This window comes from Gopherus flavomarginatus, chromosome 4, assembly GCF_025201925.1.
Source record: "Gopherus flavomarginatus isolate rGopFla2 chromosome 4, rGopFla2.mat.asm, whole genome shotgun sequence".
In the NCBI taxonomy this organism is placed as follows: Eukaryota; Metazoa; Chordata; order Testudines; family Testudinidae; genus Gopherus; species Gopherus flavomarginatus.
The window spans coordinates 53,209,645-53,229,694 of NC_066620.1; the positions used below are offsets into that span (position 1 = coordinate 53,209,645).

Sequence of the window (20,050 nt, forward strand, 5' to 3'; positions counted from 1 at the left end):
GCGCAGAAAGCTGCTTTACCGTGCAGAAACGTGCCAGTGCAGACAGGGCCAAAGTTTTTGTAGAGTAGACATGGCTTGAGTTAGGGTATGAAGCTTCTCTGCAGAGGCCACACCAACAGAGGCTGATGAGGGGATGTGCCAAATCAGTGCATCCTCTCCCTAGCTACCTTTGGCAGTCCCCCTTTCTTGTCGGCACCCCTACTTTTCCCACAACCTTGTCCAACATCAGGGGCCCCTCATCGGGTATTAAACTTGTACCATTTCAGTATCAATTTGTTGTTTGCAGCTCAGCGACCACAATGAATATTCTTAAATAAAAGAGACAACAACCAAAAACCACAACAATGCCCTCAAACAAACACATCACTGATGCATAAATATCTCAAAACTTTACAAACTCTCTATATTAAACATAAAATGTATTTCCATTAATTTCTGATATGTACCATAATGTTTTATAAAGTTGATTATGCTTCCAGAATAAACAGCTCCTCTTCGGCAATGTCAGTGCACGAAAGTGATATTGAATTTTACATACTGCAGAAATATAATCAATGTAAATTCAAGTTATGTTATTATATTATGTACTTTGAAACAGTACAAGTTATATTATGTACAAGAAAGAATTGTAAAAATGAAACTTTCAAGATGCAGGTAAGAAACCACTGCTGAAAACCACAGCAGCCCAAACACAGACAGCAACAAAGGAAACCAGGTGCTAAAATGCATGCTATTACCACTGCCCCTGTTTCAGTATGGCTCCACCACAGCCCTCTGGTGCCTTGTCAGTTTCCTTTTTGAAATGCTTTAGAAGTGGGGAGAGGGACGATATGGCTGTGCAGAGAGGAAGCAGATGGAAAGGAGGACCAGATATCAAAGTACAGACTGGGAAATGTCAATTGAAACTCATTATTTTTAGCTATGAATTACATAAAGGCCAACAGGGGCATCCTCCTGTGCTCCTACATCATTGTTGCTCCTGGTTTGGAACAAGTGGTATAGCCAGGGAGAGAGAGAGATCCCTTGTGATCTCTAGCTACTATATCAGCTTCTTGGAGCCACTGGCAACCAGCATCATTTAGAGGAGTCTTTGGGGTCACTCCTGAAAGGTGCAGCACAAAACCTAGCCCTGTTTTTATAAATGAGTATAATTATATGTACCACCTGTGTAGAGCCCTTTGAGAGCTGCTAATGAAAAGAAAGCTACATATGCATTTATATAATAAGATTTGGACCTTAGCGTCCAAAATATGGGGGTTAGCATGAAAACCTCCAAGCTTAGCTACCAGCTTGGACCTGGTACTTGCTGCCACCACCCAAAAAATTAGAGTGTTTTGGGGCACTCTGGTTCCCCTGAAAAGCCTTCCCTGGGGACCTCAAGACCCAAATCCCTTGAGTCTCACAACAAAGGGAAATAATCCTTTTTCCCTTCCCCCCTCCAGGTGCTCCTCGAGAGATACACAGACACAAGCTCTGTGAATTCAAACAGAGTGACTCCCCCTCTCCATTCCCAGTCCTGGAAACAAAAAGCACTTTCCTCTTCACCCAGAGGAAATGCAAAATCAGGCTAGCAAATTCAACACACACAGATCTCCCCCTGATTTCTTCCTCCCACCAATTCCCTGGTGAGTATAGACTCAATTTCCCTGAAGTAAGGAAAAACTCCAACAGGTCTTAAAAGAAAGAAAAATACATACAAATGGTCTCTCTGTATTAAGGTGACGAAATACAGGGTCAATTGCTTAAAAGAATATTGAATAAACAGCCTTATTCAAAAAGAATACAAATCAAAGCACTCCAGCACTTATATTCATGCAAATACCAAAGAAAAGAAACCATATAACTTACTATCTGATCTCTTTGTCCATACACTTAGAAACAGAAGATTAGAAAACAGAAACTACTTCTCCAAAGCTCCGAGAAAGCAGGCAGCCAGAAAACAAAGACCTCAGACACAAAATTCCCTCCACCCAAAGTTGAAAAAATCCGGTTTCCTGATTGGTCCTCTGGTCAGGTGCTTCAGGTGAAAGAGACATTAACCCTTAGCTATCTGTTTATGACATATGTACCACCTGTGTAGAGCCCTTTGAGAGCTGCTAATGAAAAGAAAGCTACATATGCATTTATATAATAAAGTATTGTTATTAAATACGTTTTTACCCTCCTTTTAGGAAGCCAGATTGACCAATGAAAAATTGTTGTTCTTCTTTACTATCCTATACAATGTTCCTTCGTGCTGTGAGAATGTCCAGTAATCTGGGAAATTTGGAGAAACATGTTAACTACACTTTGGTAAAGGAGACATTGGGACAAATTCTGGCCTCTGTTACACACATGCAAACTTATGCTCCAAACTTGATCACTATTTCCTCAAACAATGCATGGTTCCTATTTAAAAAGTAAAAGTTATTTGGGGCACAAAACAATTCCCTTTGATATGTTTTAGTTTAATCTTTTCCTTTTGATCATTTCACCTTGACCACATTTCCTAATTGTTGCCATGTCAGAATCACAACCTTCGTTGTAGCCAATAGTATACTTCTAAAGTCTACATAAATTCAGAGCTATAATTATAATTGGGACTCTGATGAAATTAAATAACCAATTAAGCCCTGTCTCTGTGGTTTATGATGGCCCTAGAGAACCCCCTAATGGTATTGCAGTCTTATTATGTACAGCTGGAGATACATTATTCCTTACATTTCTGCCAGCTGCGACACAGTTCAAATTTAACTTTTCACAATAAGGGTGAAATTGTGGCCTGACTGAAGTCAATAGTTTTGACTTTGACTCCAGTGGGACTAGGATTTCACCCTATACTTTGGTCACATTTAAATGATCATATTTTCTGTGCAATCTTAGTGTCTGCCACTATTACATTATTGTGAATTAAATTTGAAAACTGTGGAAGAGATTTCATTCAGGTTAGCATTTGAAATTTGTCACTGGACCTGTTTAACGTGTAGATCACTATTTTAAAATAATGGACTATCAACCCTTCTGTCATTGAAGGTAAAACTGATCCTTTAATTAAAATTAGAATGGACCTAGTTACTCCAGATATGTGTAAAGGGAGAAGTAGCTGCAAGAAGCAGTACCTATGCAGTGACTGGACACAATTGCAGTCCCATTGCTCCTGACTGCAGCGATTGCTTCTGTCTAGTGCACCTCCAAGTGGGAAGGGGAAGAGTACAGCCCATGGCTCTGCCTAGGCACCAACCAGCTGGCTTTATGTACACGAGTGTCCTGGACTCTGCAAGAGGCACAACAGTGAATCCACTTTGCCTGCATGCCTAGAAGCTAAAGCAGAATCACTCCTGGAGCTTCGCCTTAGACAGAGGGGCCAGTGCCTACAAGGCACAACTGAGCCCGTAGTTTCTTCATTGAACAGAGTATTGTGGTGTCTGTTAACAAATACAAGACCCATGGGTCCTATGCATGCATATCCTAGTATGTGTTGTACCTCATTCAGTGCACCAAATGCCCCAACAACAATTATGTGGGTGAAACCACATAATCACTACACTCTTGAATGAACTCACTCAGAAAAATAATAAAAGAGAAAAATACCCTATCAGTGTGGGCAAACTCTGCTGGAGACTAAAAACCATGGTCTTAAAAGAGATACTGGCTTTATGGCTCAGTGCAACAATTTGTAACACACCCTACTGCCTGCTTACCCTTAATTGCCCTCTTTAAGTGGCCTCCTACAGCATGCGTGAACCCCTTATGCTTAACAATATGTTCCACCTTATATTTAGCTTGGATACTCTGGTTACCTTCTCCAGACCTGAGGAAGAGTTCTGGGAAGCTCAAAAACTTGTTATTTCCACAGAAATAACTGAATTTGGGTCCAATAAAAGATATTACCTCATCAGCCTTGTTTCTCCCATATCCTGGGACGAACAAGGCTACAATAACATTGCAAACAACAAATACATGTGTGACATTTCTGGCAAAAATGCAGAGGGAACAAAAAGGTAAAAAAAAATGTCATGGCTGTAGCCTAGTACTGTGCATCCCCTCTACTGGCCTCCAAGATAAGTCAGAGATAGAGTGGATAGGAATTTAAAGGACCCAAAATCCAACCACTATTCTAGCTGTATGCTGTTCTCCAAGTCCTGCCCAGCTACAGCAGAGCAAGTAGCCACTGCGCTTCTGAGATCTGGTTGTGCATTGGGACTCTTACAGAGCACAAGGTGGGAGTTAATACTCTATGAAGCAGCAATAACTTTCCACGTATTTTACTGCAGATCTTTGATGGTTCTGGGAGGGAGGGAGGAGCATACAGCTTGGTGCAGTTCCTCCCTCCATCCTGGCCCTGCCCTTTTTTTGCACAACTCATTGCCCATGGCCATTTTGTGGGGGAACAGGGCAGCATCACTGTAATCATTTTCCTGCTCCACATAGCCCATCAGTTTCTTTCTCTGTGATATTGCGCCTCTCTATGCCACTTGGCATGGGGCAGCAGAGGTGTCCGTATTAATTAATAACAAAATATATTTGAGCTACTAAAACAATAGGTAACAAGCACGGATGAGACAAATGCAAAATAGCACTTTCAATGACACAAATTGTAAGGCAGTATTACACATTTTTCTGGCAAAGACTCTTCTGTATTATTAGCCGGCTCATGCTCAAATGCTATCACAGGAAGTCAGACAGCCTATCCTGACTCACTGGTGACACTGAATACATTTATACACATTTTAGTTTAGGCTGCTTTCTGCTGTGTGACCACAAATCCATGAACAAATCCATACTGTGATGGGCCTGATCTTGCAGTCAGTGGGAGTTTTGCCTAAGTAAGGGCCCCATGCAGCTATCTGGGTTTATATCAAGGTTCTTATTTGGAATAAAACAATGCATTTTGACATGAGCTGAGTGACCAAAGTGGGTTAACAACCTAGACAGGCCACAAACTTAAGTTTGCATAGTGGTTAGATCACAGTTGTTTCCCCTGTGTTAGATTCTTTTGTTTTTAGAGACACAGGACCCACCCAGCAAATTCCAGGGCATTTGGGAATGACAGTTATGTGAGTAGCTAGCAGGCAGTGAGCATGCATCCAATACTTCCTGTATCATCTACCTACAAGTGACAAGTACCAAAAAGGTACCTACCTGTGAACCCACTAATTACATCACAGTGCATGAGCACTGCTTTGTGGGGAAACCTACGAGAAGGGCACTCACATACATAGTTGATCTGGCACATTTCAGAAGCACAAACTTTGCTGATGAGGGGGTTGCTTTGGAGGAAGAACAGTATTTAGAGATTTTATTTATTAAATTTCAGGTTTAAAATCTAGTGAAAAGTAATATAATACTGGGTAAGTTTTTTGTGGTTTCTTTTTTTTTAATTTTTATGTTTCCTGGAAGTGAAGGTGGTTTTTTTCCCTTTAGTTTAGAATGTTCATTTTTAGAATTTGCGGAGGGAGGAAGACTGGATCCACAAGGTTTGGTCTTGTATCAAAAACTGATGTTATGTATCAGAGTAGCAGCCGTGTTAGTCTGTATCCGCAAAAAGAACAGGAGTACTTGTGGCACCTTAGAGACTAACAAATTTATTTCAGCATAAGCTTTCATGGGCTACAGCTCACTTCTTGGGATGCATAGAAGCTGATAATTTCTCAAAGAACAAAATACAATGTTTCTAACTTAAACAACATGAAATTAATAGTCACTTTCAGGTTCAAAATCCACACAACTGGCCTCTGTCCAGCAACGTTCGCTGCAAGGCAGCCTCTGTGCCTCTGCAGTGTCTCAGTGACTTCTGTTTAGGTGCCTAAATTAGACTGGTATATTTTGGTCATAAATAAATAGCCTAATTTGTAAGGATGCTGATCCAGGGTTTCCCAGTTTCCATAAAGTCTGAGTGTGCAAGATGTATAAACTCCACAAGAAATAGAGAAATCTGCCTGCTCTTCAATGCCAATAATGAGTGTTGGTAAAAATTAAGGTAAAAATGTCTGTGCATGCTTAACTTTAAGTATGCTATCATTCCCAAGGAACCAGGACCTTAAATAAGCACTGCGACCCTCCTATGCTGCAAGTCCTGCCTGGGGAAACATTAATGAGTCTGCAGTAAAAGGGTGTTCATCTGGATCCCTTAAATTCAAAATTCTTTCTTTCCACATGTGGTTATGTCTCAGGGAAACCTTCCTCACCTAGCCACGTTAGTGTGGACTCCTAACAGCGGTGAAGCCAATCCAAGAGTGCAGATTTCCTCTTGGTTATGTCCCCCACAGAAGGGGGTACCCGAACCTCGGTTTATCCACAACAGTGTCTGTACCCCGAGCATAAATCGCTCCCCCAAGTCCTACTTACCCGACCTCAGTCGTGCCCTAGGACACAGTTTACTCTCTTAATAGCCCCCCCCCAGTTATCCGAACCCCTGATTATCCGAACCGGCGATTACCCGTGCGGGCCCTGAGTCACTCCCAACCCCGCTTATCCGCCCCCCCAGGGCCTTGCCAGCACCCGAACCTCGGCTCTGCCCCCAGCTGTGAACTGCCCCCTTAGGATCGGGGGGGGGGGATTAACCCCTCCGCGCCCAACCCCGAACTCCCCCAGTTGGCCCGGGAGCGCAAGGCTCGTCCCCCGAAGCGCTGCCACGGCTCGGCCTAGCCAGGACACCGAGCAGCCGCCACGGGTAGGGGCCCTGCAAAGAATGGGGGAGCGCAGCCCCCGCCCCGCCGTCAGCGCCGCTCTGCGCCCGCCCACCCGGCGCTGCTGAGGCGCCCCCGTTTGCTGAGCCCGCCCGCGCTGGAAGCAGCCGCCGGCTTCTCTTCCCCCAAAGCAGCTGCGGCCGGATCGAGCGAGCCGGTGCCTTGGGCCGGGCCCCGCGGCGCGGGCTGGGAGGGGCAGAGCCGCGGGGGGAGGAGCCGCCGTCGCCGGATGCTGTGAGGAGGCAGCTCCGGCTCCCCTGCGCTGCCGGCCACTCACCTGGGCGGGCAGCTGCAGCAGGAGGAGGCGCAGCCGGTCGGGCTGCCCCATCCCGGCCCGGGCGCGGAGGAGGCCATGGCCCCGGGAACCTAGCGGGGCCGGCGCCGCGGCACGTCCCCGGGTCCCCTCCCGCTGGGGAAGCCGGGCTCCCCGCAGCCCCCGCACCGCCGCGGCCTAGGACTCCCGGGCGGCCCGTCCTCGGCGCGGGACCCGCCCGCCCGCAAGATGTCCACGCGGACGCCGCTGCCCACCGTGAACGAGCGGGACACCGAGAACGTGAGTCCGGGCGGGCCGGGCCCTGGGCGCGCTGCGCTGCGCTCCCCCTCCAGCTCCCGCGCTGCCCCCGCCGGGCACCCCGCCCCGGCCTCCTTCTGCGGGCTCACCCAGCTCAGGTACCAGCGCCCGGTTAGACCGCCGCCGCCTGCCTGCCTCCCTCCCTCCAAGCCCAACTGGGCCGGTCCCCCGTATGGCGGCTCCGGGCGGGCCAGGCACCCTTCAGCCCTTCCTCCCAGGGCTGTGCTGGCCCGGATCGCCTAGTCCTCCGGCTCCCCTCGTCCCTAGGCCAGACACCAGCCTCGTCCTGCACTTCTCTCTCCCTCCCTCCCTCCCTCCTGCAGTCTCTGCGCAAGCCAGGCACCCCCCGTGTGCCCCTTTCCTCCCCCTGCCCACACCTCTGAGCCACACTGAGCTCCTCTCTCCCACCCCCTAGGCTAGGCAACCACCTCTGACATACCCAAGCTGGACAGTTACTCTTGTGCATTGGCTGTTTTGTTCCGGTTGGTTTGGACTGTCCTTGTGCATAAGGAGAGTGGGTAGAGTCTGCATCTCCCCACACCAGCAATCAGGTTTGGTTATTTTCTTCATTCAGGGCAGGTCTACACTAGGTCAATGTAACTTATGTCGCTCTGGGATGTGGAAAAGAACCCTTCCCCACCCCAGTGACGCAAGTTACAGCGACTGAAGTGCTGTCCTCACTGCCATTGTGTTGGTGGGAGATGCTCTCCCGCCGACATAGTTTCCGTCTCTTAGGAAGGTGGACTAATTATGCTGATGGAAGAATGCTCTTCTGTGGGCATAGATCGTCTTCACCAGACACGCTACATTGGCACAGCTGCACTGATGTAGGGCTTCTAGTGTAGACTAGCCCTTAGGCTTGGCCTAGCTGCACGGTTTCCTCTCAAGAGGCTGATTTGCACCCTTTCTATATTCTCCAGCCCCTCCATACACTGGAGGTAGGAAATCTTTTATGCACTTTCTGCCTGGGCTGGGCACGCTACTCCATCTTGTATCCCTTAGGTTGAGCTGCTCTCACTCTGTAGCCCTTTGGGGATGGGTTATTCTTTGCATTCTCCTTACTGTACTTCCTCTGATGCATCTTGTTCCTCTGAGAGAGGCTGTACCCCTTTGGTTAGTACTCCACTGGGCTACTTAGCTGCATCTCCATTTGTGCTCTTCTTAAACATCCTATGACCTTTGTCTTCTTGCTCCAGCGCTGAAGTGCTGCCTTATAAATAGGGCCCTACCAATTTCATGACTCTGAAAAATGCATCATGGACTGAAATAAGCCCTTCCCCAAGAAGTCTAATTACCTTTTGTTGCTAGGAGTGCCCCAGCCAGGGGGCTCCTAGCACTGGCTGGGCTGGGGAGGGACAGGACTTGTCCACCCCCTGCATAGCTGCTTCGGGGGCGGGGTGGCAGGGGAAGCTCAGACTCACTTCGAGGAACCTCCTGTGGCTGCAGGAAGCTATGCAGAGCTGGACTCTGAAGGCAGCACAGAAGTGAGGGTGGCAATCCTGTGGACCCCATCCCCGCCCCGGTTTGCGACCCTCCTCACAATCCCCTTTTGGGTCAGGACCCCCAGAGTTACAACACTGAAATTTCAGATGTAAACAGCTGAAAATGTGAAATTCACCAATTTTCAAATCCTAGGGCTGTGAAATTGACCATAATGGACTGAATTTGGTAGAATCCTGCTTACAGAGCAGAGGCCTAAAATAATACTGGCCACTATAAAGAGAGTGGCTATTTCCAATGTTAAACTTGTTATGTGGGAGGGCAGGGTAAATGAGAAGTTTTAAAAGATTTGACTTTATGTATATAAATATCTTTTATGTTCCTTTCCAGTGGTGACATTTTATAGATCTACACAGTGGAGGTATATGAGATGTGAAACTTTTTTTGTTGGGGTATGGAATAGAGGGATGCAAACCTAAAATAAATAGTCTAGAAAGTGTCTATCATTAATAGCTATTAGGAAAGTAATGGAAGGGGTAGGAGGAAGAATGGAGACAATATACAAGATCTGGCCTTATGTCTACACATACTGTTTCTATTGGCCAGATATGGTTATTAGGAAACTGGAGGAGATGTGAGTGGGAACAAGATACGTTTTTATTTATATTGCAGTAGTATACAAAGTCCCTAACTAAGATTTGGGCCTCATTGTGCTTCACAGTGTATAAACATATAGGCAGCTATAGTACCTATTCCAAAGAGTTCACAGTCTAATATGAAATATGAGGCAGGTAGTAGGGAAGGGAGGACACAGGTAACAGGAATAAGTTCATGTGGTTACATAAATTAGCATAACTGTTCTTTATCTGACTTTTTTTAATGTACACAATTCAGTGAAACTTAACTGGCATAACAAGCCATACTAGCTGTAGCCCAAGTGTAAAAATATACATTAATATAATTAATCTGTCCCTTACTGTTGAACAACCGATCTGTAACAGATGTCAAAGAGAAGTGAGCCCCTTCATATCATCTCACATCACATGGTATAGTTGGAAAATGGTTTAGTTGAGGTAAAGGCAAAAGAGGAGAAATACGTTTTGTAATTATAAATACCATTCCTTATTTATTGTAAAGTTCCAGGTCTGTTGGTTCTTTGTCCTGCAGAAGACAAAATGTTGGGTGATGGTGGAGGTTGGCCTTTTCTTGCTTGCTTCGGTAAAGCTAGTAATGGCTTTAGCCATCTTACTGACACAAAGCCCACTTAGCCTCCCAGTCTGGAAACTCTTTGGAATTCCATAGTCCACTTCAGCTAAACTTTTTGGATATTTTTAGTATGTTTTGTGTTATGGTAGTACCTAGGAAATGCAGCCAAGGATCAGGGCCCCATTGTGCAGCGTACTAAAGAGACAAATAACAAATATATCAGTCTCTGCCCTAAAAAGCTTGCATTGTAGGTGTCAAGCAGCATATAACAAGTACATAAAATCATGTGGGGGTGGGGTGGGGTGAAAGGATGAGATAAGAAAATGAACAGAGTTGAGAAGAAAAATAGAAGTTGCAGCTTGCCCCTTGTCTGTCTAATGCCAGGTAGAGAAAATTGCAGACCTAATGATTGGTTGATTGCAGAGAGGTGTTTTAAGAAGGGATATAGAGGAGAAGAAGGTAACTTTATGAATTTTGAGAGATCCCCCTAAAGCATGGTGGTTGAATGAGAGAACATGGTAGTTGGAGAGGCAGGTGGGATGCCTTTTTGATGACAATGAAGGCTTGAGTATTACTCCTGGGGGAATGCTGTGCCACTGCACATGCACAGAATTTATGTCCCTTGCATATTTCTTTGCTTTCCTGTAGAAAAATGACTTTCTGGCTGGGAAGCAAAGGAAAGCCACAAGAACAATCATGTGACCCTCCCCAGCAGTATGTTTCGGGTTTCCAGGGTAGCTGGCAGAGAGGTAAATCACTGTGAGGCAAGAGACAGGACTAGGGAAGACCCGGCTGTTGGCTCCTTCCCTGCGCTGGGCTCAGCTGCTAGTCCTGGCTGGGCTGGGAAAGATGGGACTTCCTCTTCCCCTGCCCAGCATCCAGGGCCAGGTCAGTCCCACCCCCAGATTTCTCTGCTGGTGGCAGGAAGCTCTGCAAACCACCCCTCCTCTGCTTCCTGCACCCATTGCTTCTCAGCTGCAGGGAGAGGGATCCCTGTAGAGGGAGCTGCTCCCCCATCCGCCCAACCCCTGTGCATTCAGACCCTCCTACTTAGAACCTCCCACTTGATGAACCCCACTCCCCCCGCACCACTCTAATGAGCCTTATGCACCCAGATCCCTGCCCCACTCCCCCAGCATCTGAATTCCCCCCCTTGAGGTCCCCACAATCAGACCCCCCCAGCCAAGCTTTGTCCCTCCATACCTAACCCCCGCCCCACTGCTGAGCCCCAACCACCTTCACCTGGACTTCACTGCAGCATTCCATTACCATTGCACCCAGAACTACCCCAAAAGCCCCTGTCAATCCAGATTCCCCACTCCCCCATACCCAGATGCTCCACTGAGCCACCTGCACCCAGACTGCCCCACACAGAACCCTCTCAACCCACACCTGGATCTCCCCACATTAAGCCCCTCCAAAGTTGGATCCTGCCTTGCTGAGCCTGCCTGCCCAGACAGAGGGGCAGGACCCTGGGGTATTTCTGGGGCAGGGTCCTTGCGCTGTGTGAGGGTTGGGTGCAGCCTCACCGCTAAGTTCATGTCTTGGGGGAGGGGGAACTGCACAGTGATCTCCAGCCTCTGTGCAGCCAAGGAAGTGAAATTCTCCTGAGGAGAAGGATAAAACTGTGAAAATGGGAGTGAGGGAGATAAAGTGACAGCATGGGATGAGTTAATTGGGGTAGTATTAACTATGCTACAGTTAGAATATTTTTATTGCCTGCATTTGCTTTACATGATAACATATGGTTTTGGTTTGGGGAGAGGGGGGTGTGGGAGAAAATATCCTGACAAGAATTCTTTCTTTCAGTGCCTTAAGCAACAGCATGGCCTGATTTCTGAGCCTTGCGGGTTCAAAAGTACACTGTATTTTTTTTTTCTACACAGTTTGATGAAGTGGTGTGAATATTGGCCATATCATCTCCATGTCAGATTATTTTTCTCTGTACGTAAGTGTGCCACTAGGTTGTACATGGCTTAGGTGGTGGGAACATAAAATGTTGTTGCATCCTTCTGTTGGAGATGATTTTTGCATTTGTCAAAGTTGTACAGTATTATTGCATCCACAGAGTGGGTTTCAATGCTCTGGGGAAAAAAACAGTTGTCCAGACATAGTATTGTAGAACAATGTAGATGAAATGTTATACCTTTTTAAATGTAGGTTAGCATCTTTGTTTTTTACAAAACTATGTCAACCAGTTTGAATTTAGTAGCCATATACATTTTAAATGAAAAATTAATGGGACATATGGAAAAAAATTAATTTCTAGCCTCTCTGTTAAAGGAATTCATCTCATAATTCTTTTCTTGAGTTCATGTTTTTTCAGGCAATTCTTCTGTCAAACAATATTTTGATTTCTTATTAAGTAGAAGAAAATGTTTACAGCAAAGCAAGTTGAGAAAAATCTCCACACATGACTTTAACTTTATTTCCTGACACTGTTACATATGAACCTTAAAACCCACAGAAACATTAATTTGCTTGTTTTCCACATCCTGAAAATTGTAATGTTACAAGCAATCCTAATTTGTTACACATTTAGCCAGAAAAGCACTAAATATGTGCAATGTTGCCAAATTATCATTGCTGTTGAGACCTTCACTTTTTCTTACATTGTGATTTTAATTCTGCAGACCTAATTTGCATGAATGCAACTTCTTGAATTTAATACCTTTTTGCCTTTTTTAAAAAGGGGAAAACTAATTTGCCTTTTCAAAGAATAAATTGGGAGCCTTAAAATGGTTAAATTATTAGAAGTTAACACTTCATTGTGAATGGGTTAAGTTCCTCCCTTTGCTGCTGCTGTTTGGATGGAGTCAGTTTTCTATATGTTTTTAATGGTGATAGAACAACAGAAAAGATTGAGCTTTTAACATTCCCTTTAAATGAAAATACAGCATTTGTAAAATACTGCAAAATCTGGCAAAATTAAACTGATCTGCTGTTTGTATTTGCATTTATGATTTTTTTTTCTGGCCCCGAAGTTAAGGAAGTTGAGTCTTTTTGAACAGTGTGAAGTTTCAGTAAAACTTAAGGGAGTGTTTATGCTGTAATAAGTTACAAGTGTTTTTTGTGGTTTTTTTTGTTTTTGTTTTTTGTGTTTTGCACTGGTTGATGTCTGCAGTCAGAAGCAATTGTGTGGACAGGGCAAAAGAGATTTTACTACCGACCTCTCTGCAATTAGAGTGAAAATGTGTAAGCCTTGTTTTCACTACAGTTTCCACCAGTGGTAATGCTGAAGGAGTTTCACTGGTGCAAGCACAATTCCTCTTTCTCCCCTCCAATTTTCCAAGTGCAAACAAAGCCCCAAAATACCCTTCATGCAGATTTAAGTTACTGCTGGGACAGAGTATCAGTTTGGAGATCAGGGCAAGTAGGTAGAATGTACCATGATGTCCCAAAGAGAGTGTGGTTTCTTTGGCAATGTTCAGAAATGATCTTTCAATTCATACAAGTATTTCTTCCACCTCCCTTCACCAAAAACACTGCTCCTCAATGTAGCCAATGCCAAGTTTCAAACTCTGGCCCTTATCCTTTAACCATTTTTTAAATGTGTGGCTATAATTTAACAATACAGATTTTTGTTTTTCTTCTCTCCAAGATTTCAGAATCACTGGAGGGATTTTGCTAAAACTCTCTTAAATTTGCTCTGGTGTCTTCTGCCCTATATAATATACACCTTTGGGCAGTGGTAAAGCATGAAAAGATTCAGAATAAAAGGGTAAATGTTTTGGAATGTTATGGGCATGTGAAAACAAGAAGTTTAAAATGGAAACTAGTCGAAAAACTTCGCTATAGTGTAAGTTTGAAGTACATGCTATAAAATAGCTTAATAGTTTTTCTTTGATTTTGACTACAGAATCAATTTTGATTCTTTTTTCATATCTTCCTTCTCCCCCTTAAAAGTTTAATTTACAGTTAATTTATATCATTGTTTTCACTTCCCCGGTTCATAAGTGAACTTTTTTGGTAGTTTCTCTGTCCAATATTAAAGTAAAACTTTCAATTTTAACTGTAGGTGGTTTTCCTGTAATTAAATGCTGTGAAGAATAATACTGTGTGATGACTTCTCAGGCTAGATAATTAGCAAAAAAAAAGGTCTTGTGAATACTGAGACTGTCTCAAGGTCAGTTTTGAGTTTTGTAATGGGATAGGATATTTCAGATTAGGCAGAATTTTGGCAGGTATCCCAGGGAAACCAAGGTAAGAAACTGCAAATTGTTAAAATAGTACTTTTTGCAAGTCAGGTTGCCTGTCCTATTTTCAACTTAATTTACATAAATATGACCAAACGCATGCAGTAATTAAGCTGTAAAATAAGTCTGAGGTTGCTTCATTGAAAGGCATGTGCCATATGTAGGTTAATTTTGCATCCTTGTGAAGCTGAGAAGACAGATGAGGATTTTTTTTCTTTTAGATGAATCTTAAGGTTTTTTGTGTGCAAACTTTAAAATCAAATATTTACTTTTGTCAAAGGACACATGTTCACATTCATTGTAATAGGTTTCTGCCCAGTTAAATTCAGCCGGGCTACAATTAACCTTTAAGGCAATGAACCAGACACAATCAGGTAGGAATGGCATGGTTCATACTGTAGTGGCAAATCAATAGAAGGCTGTTCACATGTAAAATATTGAGTAGACTTTCTGTGCATCAGCTTGTAAATCCTACAGTGATATGCATTGTTCTAAAATTATTTGTCCTATCAAGACAGATGATTTGCCTTCACTTTGATGTGCACCTGTGTCATGGTGGTTGTGAGAAGCAGTAGATAATAATAGAACAGATTTATATTTTTGTTGAAGTAAATACATTTTCTTTACCAGCTTTCAAGTATTATGGCTTGCTCTTTTTCAGTTTGAAAACTTTCAACCTGTTTCAGAGTATTGACCACTCTAAACTCCTACTGAAGTCAACAGGATTGGTAATTCCTCAGTACTAATCAGGAACAAAGCCCTTTGTGTGAAAAATGGTTTAGATGTGAGTTATTTTATAAATACTTAATAAAATTGATTTGTAAGTAGAAACGTTTGTTTGCATCCAAGTGTTTTCTGCACTGTTTAGAACTCCAGCTTTGCAGTGCTGTGGTAATGTGTGAGGACCAAAAAGTTTCACTTCTGTTGTGGTAAATTTCTAGTTATTTTTACTGTCTTCAGTAAAGATGTATACAAAACCTAGACAAACTTCTTCAAAAAGCAAGTAGTATAAGTTATGAGAGAACTTGAACTAAAAAAAAATCTGCCTGAATAGCATGGGAAGTTTCTCTGAAAATCTCCGGGTATCTATTTAACCCACTAAATGAATGAATAATGATTTCATAGTACTTCAGATGGGAAATCTTAAGATTGATAATGTTGATTGAAATACTGTAGAAAGCTTATTACACAAGCATATTTAATTTACTCATAAATGCAGACAAATACCAACACTGATCAATATAGAACTGTCAACAGCATTTTCTGCTTAGGTGGTTGAATGGTATTGCAGAATCCACTTCTGTTTTGTGCTTGCTTTGTGTGCTATATGTGAGAGTTACAAAATGAAGGGTGTTAATGAAAAGAGAAAGTAGCATTCAAACGTAAAATAACACGTTAAAATAATGTAATATGTTCCAGTTAATCCATAGAAATGAACCTAAAATAATATTTCTTTCTACATCGGTCTTTTAAACTAGTAAGACTGTAGATATGTAACTAGTGTTATAAGAAAGGACCTTATTTCAACTCTGGTACTAAGAATTCACGCAGTACATATAGTGGAACATCTCTGGCCACCTAAGATCTTGTGGTTCTGTTTTGCAAGAGTGAGAGATATTACTAGTGGTGACAAATTCTTATTTATTATGACAGTAGCGCATAGAGGCCCAGCAGAGACTTGGCCATTCTATGAAGCACCATACGAAAACATAGTAATAATGTCCGTGTCCTGAAGAGCTTACAGTTTAAGCACCAGTCCTGTAAACATTTAACACAGCTGAACTCTAAGCACATGAGCAGCCCCATTTAATTAATTGGGACTACTCATGCTTAGAGTTAAGATCATGCACAAGTGTTTACAAGAGCAAGGTGTAAACAGAGCAGGCGTACAAAAGGTGAAAAAGGGATACAACATACAAGCAACTGAGAGGGAACGCATCTAGAGAGGGCTTGTGACTTGCTCAAGGTCACAGAAGAAGTCTGTGGCAGAGCTGGAAATTAAACCCAGATCTCCTGAGTTCCTGCCCAATATTTTAACTACCAAAAAAACCCCATAATTGAAAATAATAACTTAAAACTTGAAGACAGCATAAGAAATGTCAAAGAATTTGAAGAAATAGATGTATTTTAATAGCAAAATAATGGTTTACTTCTTTTTTGTAACCCTGATGAATACATTAAAATTACTGTTGAGTAATTACATTCTGTAAGCATAAATTTCTGTTTGAATTATCTCACGTTCTTAATTTTGTGACTTAAACTGTTATTTCGTATGTCCTTGCATTGTTTGAACCGCTTCCATTATTCCTCCCCCAACAAGTCAGTAGTGAATGAAAAGCACACACAGTTATGTATTTGTGCATACAAAATATGATGACTGCATGGCAGTGAATATTGTGGTTTTATTGGCTTGAGTTTAGGTGACATTGTTACTCACCCACCAATAAAAATTTTATACCACACAACACCATTGTGTATTCTCTGTGTGTCATATAGAGAAACAGGTTTTTTTTTTTTAAATGTTCTTGTCTTTAAACACTTCTCTTGGTATTACAACATGTTACATTTCCCCCATATAAAATGATGCTGCCTCAGTTCCAGGAAGTCCAGGAAGGCTAAGCGGGAGAAAAGAGAACTAATTTTAGACTTTTAATAATACAAAATATTTTTTCCATATTTAAGGTTGGACTTGTAAGATCCAGTGTCTCTGGACCTGTTAAGGGCAAGAGCTGAATCCAGTCCAAAAATAACATCTCCTGTTTCTAGCCTCTGAGGTATTGAGCTCTAAACTGCTAGCGGTCTAAGGTTCAATATTCATTATGTAACTTCTGGGGTTGAATTGGGAAAGGGGGAAAACAAATAAAACAAATGTGGTATTCCCAAGCAGAGGGGATAAAAACCAATGATATTTTAAAAATAAAAAAAAATTTGTATTTAAAATGGATTTTCTTAATTAACAATTTTTGTTTTAAAAATCTATTGAAAAATAATTTTTAGAAGGATGACCCCTGTGTTAAGGCCTAAACTTACTGTAATCTATTAATTTAAATGAAAAACATTAATACTAAGCAGTATATGTTTGCTGTAAAGTTTTAAAGAAAGTTAAGCCACAGAACTGTTGACTGAGTGCCTGGAACCAGAATTTGTTGAAGTGCTAAGCCAGGCTTTGACAGCAGTAGCCTCTTCTGCAGGCATGGGGAGAATATTGGTTTTATTTAAATCAGTCTGCTCTGCATTCATATCAAATCCAACCAATTGAAAAGCTATAATGAACCAGCATTCACAGTAGGTTGTATAGATGTTCAAAATGTGATTATGCACGCTTTGGTCTGTTTGACAGTAGTCTCTTTGGGAAGTGCTCTCTACGTGAGGCTCAGGTCTCTGCCATGCTCTCTTATCTTGTCTCCTTCTTGGATGAATGATAGAGGGAGAAATAGTACTCTTAGAACCACCTCATCATGGTGCCAGAAATGCGTGTGTGCAGATCTTCATAGCTCTGCTTTCTGTTTGTTCAGTAAATAACAAAATCTCCTACAGTGAGATAACTTGAACGTTAGGATTATTTCACTGTAAAATCCTAGAAAAAGTCATTTTATAATATTTACTGTGAAGTTAGCACTGTGCCTCTGCTAAAGATGGCTGATTATAGACATATGAGAGGAAAAACCACTTTACAATGGGATAAGAGTGGAAACAAGGCAACTGTGGTTTTACTGAATGGTAAACTAAGCAGGCCTTGCTTATATAATCTATTTGAAACATGGTGATAAGCTCTCAACCACCACCTCGGCTGATTCATTCAAATAGATTTATTATTACATCCTTTCTAATATCTATCGTTTTGAGACACACGTTACTTCTGCTCATTATGGTGCTACTATAAGTTACCCTCTTCCATAGGCGCCGACTTCTGCTCCCACCAGTGGGTGCTCAACCGCCCCCATTCCAACCCTTTCCCCAAAGTCCCGATACCAACCCTGTCCCTATTCTGATTCCTTCCCCAAATCCCCACCTCCTACCCTGAGCGCGCCACATTCCTGCTCCTTTCTCCAAGCACACTGCCAAACAACTTTTTGGCAGCGGCAAGGCAGGAAGCAGTGGAAGGTAGGTAGAGGAGCGGGGAGTGGCACACTCTGGGGAGGAGGCGGAGGAGGAGGTGGGGCTCCCAAAGTGGAGGAGCTTGGCTGCTGGTGGGTGCAGAGCACCCACTAATTTTTCCTCTTGAGTGCTCCAGCCTCAATGCCCTCTTCCAAATGCTAGTCCTGCAAACCATTAAGTAATACACTATTTTGTCTGTGTCTCTCTTCAAACTGTACTTTCTAAAATCTTTGTCTCCTCTTTGGTCATCTGTCCTAACTTTCTTATGTTTCCCATCCTTCCCTCTACTATCTCCAATTTTTTTGTTCGTTAATGATGTGAACCAAATTGTACACAATACTCAGTGTCTTTACCAATGTTACATAGTTATCTTTTCTTTGTCAGGCAAGTGATAGCTGTGTGTGTGCATCCTAAATAGCATTTTAAGAGGGAAATAATCTGACTCAGAAAGTTCTGATGAAGAGACCAAGGAAACACGTTGCGGAATGTTTTGAACCTATTGGTGAAAAGGGACTATTAGACTGTAGACTATTACAATTTTAAATGCTCAGCCAGATTACAAGAATGTTTTTTTCCTTAATCAGTGTGTTTTTTTTCCCCCAAGTAAGTTATCACATTTTGTTCTGTACTGGGTGATATAAATACGTAATGAGAATTCCTCTGTATGAACTGAGATTAAACATTTTCAGAAGTTGTCTGTTGAGAGAGACCATATTGTTCTGTTACTGTAAAGCAGTATATTAACTGTAACTTTCTTAGCTAAAAGTATCTTCATAGAGGGAACGTCTGATTTCTCCTTAGACTGACCTCACACTTGGTAAAGCAACCCCCATCTTCTCATGTATTTATACCTGCTCCTCTATTTTTCACTTCATGCATCTGATGAAGTGGGTTCTAGCCCATGAAAGCTTATGCCCAAATAAATTTGTTAGTCTCCAAGGTGCCACGAGGGCTCCTAGTTGTTTTTGCTGATACAGACTAACACGGCTACCACTCTGAAACTGATATAAAGAGTTATCTGATAGGTGGGTAATATCTTGAGGAAGAATTATGAAGCAACAGAAGATTTTAGAGTATTTATTACAGCTACACGTATGGCTCTAAGAAAAAAATACGTGAAGTAGTGAGGTTTTTTTCAAAAACTCGTCTATAAAGGATACACACTTGACCTTTAGCATCTTCAGTTATTTCTCACCAATTAGTTCTGAGACTTTCTACAGGATAGGTACTTTCTGGAAACTGCATTTGCCACCTGTGTCCATGGATAATAAATTTGAAAGTAAGATTTCATCAGAAATTTCAGGATAAAAACTCGACACTGAGTTACTGAATAAAACAGGATTCCCCAGAAGAGAGCATAGAGCTCTTCAATTTACAAAGGACTACAAATTTTACAGTACATATATTCCTTTCATAATTAGCAGTTCTCCTGGTACTCTAGAAGAAATTCTGCACAAGAAGATGAAGTCATCCTTTGAATTTCCTCCATTCTATTTAAAATAATCTTTATTCTTCAGGAACAGTTCATGACTGGCAGATACACTTACACTTCAAGGTGGTGATTAAGTGGATTCTAACAATTTGGGGAAAATGGACACCCAATAAAATCTGGGAAATTTACTCCAGAAAAGTGAAAGCATATTAGAAAAAATAATTGTTTCAGAAGCTGAAGAATGGAAATATACATTATAGGCTACACATTTTCTATTTTATCTTTGAGAGAATATTCTCATCTTTTTTGCAGCACTCAATAAATTGAGAGGGTTATGAGGAGTATAGGATATGAAGACTAAACAGATCTGAAAGAAAATACCAGTTTCACATGAAAACACTAAAATTTCACTTATCTGTTTAATATCTAACTTCATTTT

The 20,050-nt window shown here is 42.3% G+C and overlaps 1 protein-coding gene across 5 annotated transcripts in view; it reads left to right on the forward strand.

Moving 5' to 3' along the window:
* Positions 1–6,950: 6,950 nt before the first annotated feature.
* MARK1 (microtubule affinity regulating kinase 1) overlaps positions 6,951–20,050 on the forward strand; it is a 107,783-nt gene continuing 94,683 nt past the window's right edge. The window contains exon 1 of one of the 5 annotated variants that reach the window (XM_050948511.1): positions 6,951–7,221. In XM_050948511.1, coding sequence (XP_050804468.1) covers positions 7,171–7,221 — 51 coding nt within the window. In that variant the 5' untranslated portion in view covers positions 6,951–7,170. Of the gene's footprint in view, positions 7,222–7,719; positions 7,791–20,050 lie in introns of those variants that run through there. The other 4 variants (XM_050948514.1, XM_050948509.1, XM_050948510.1 and 1 more) reach the window with 4 other exon arrangements.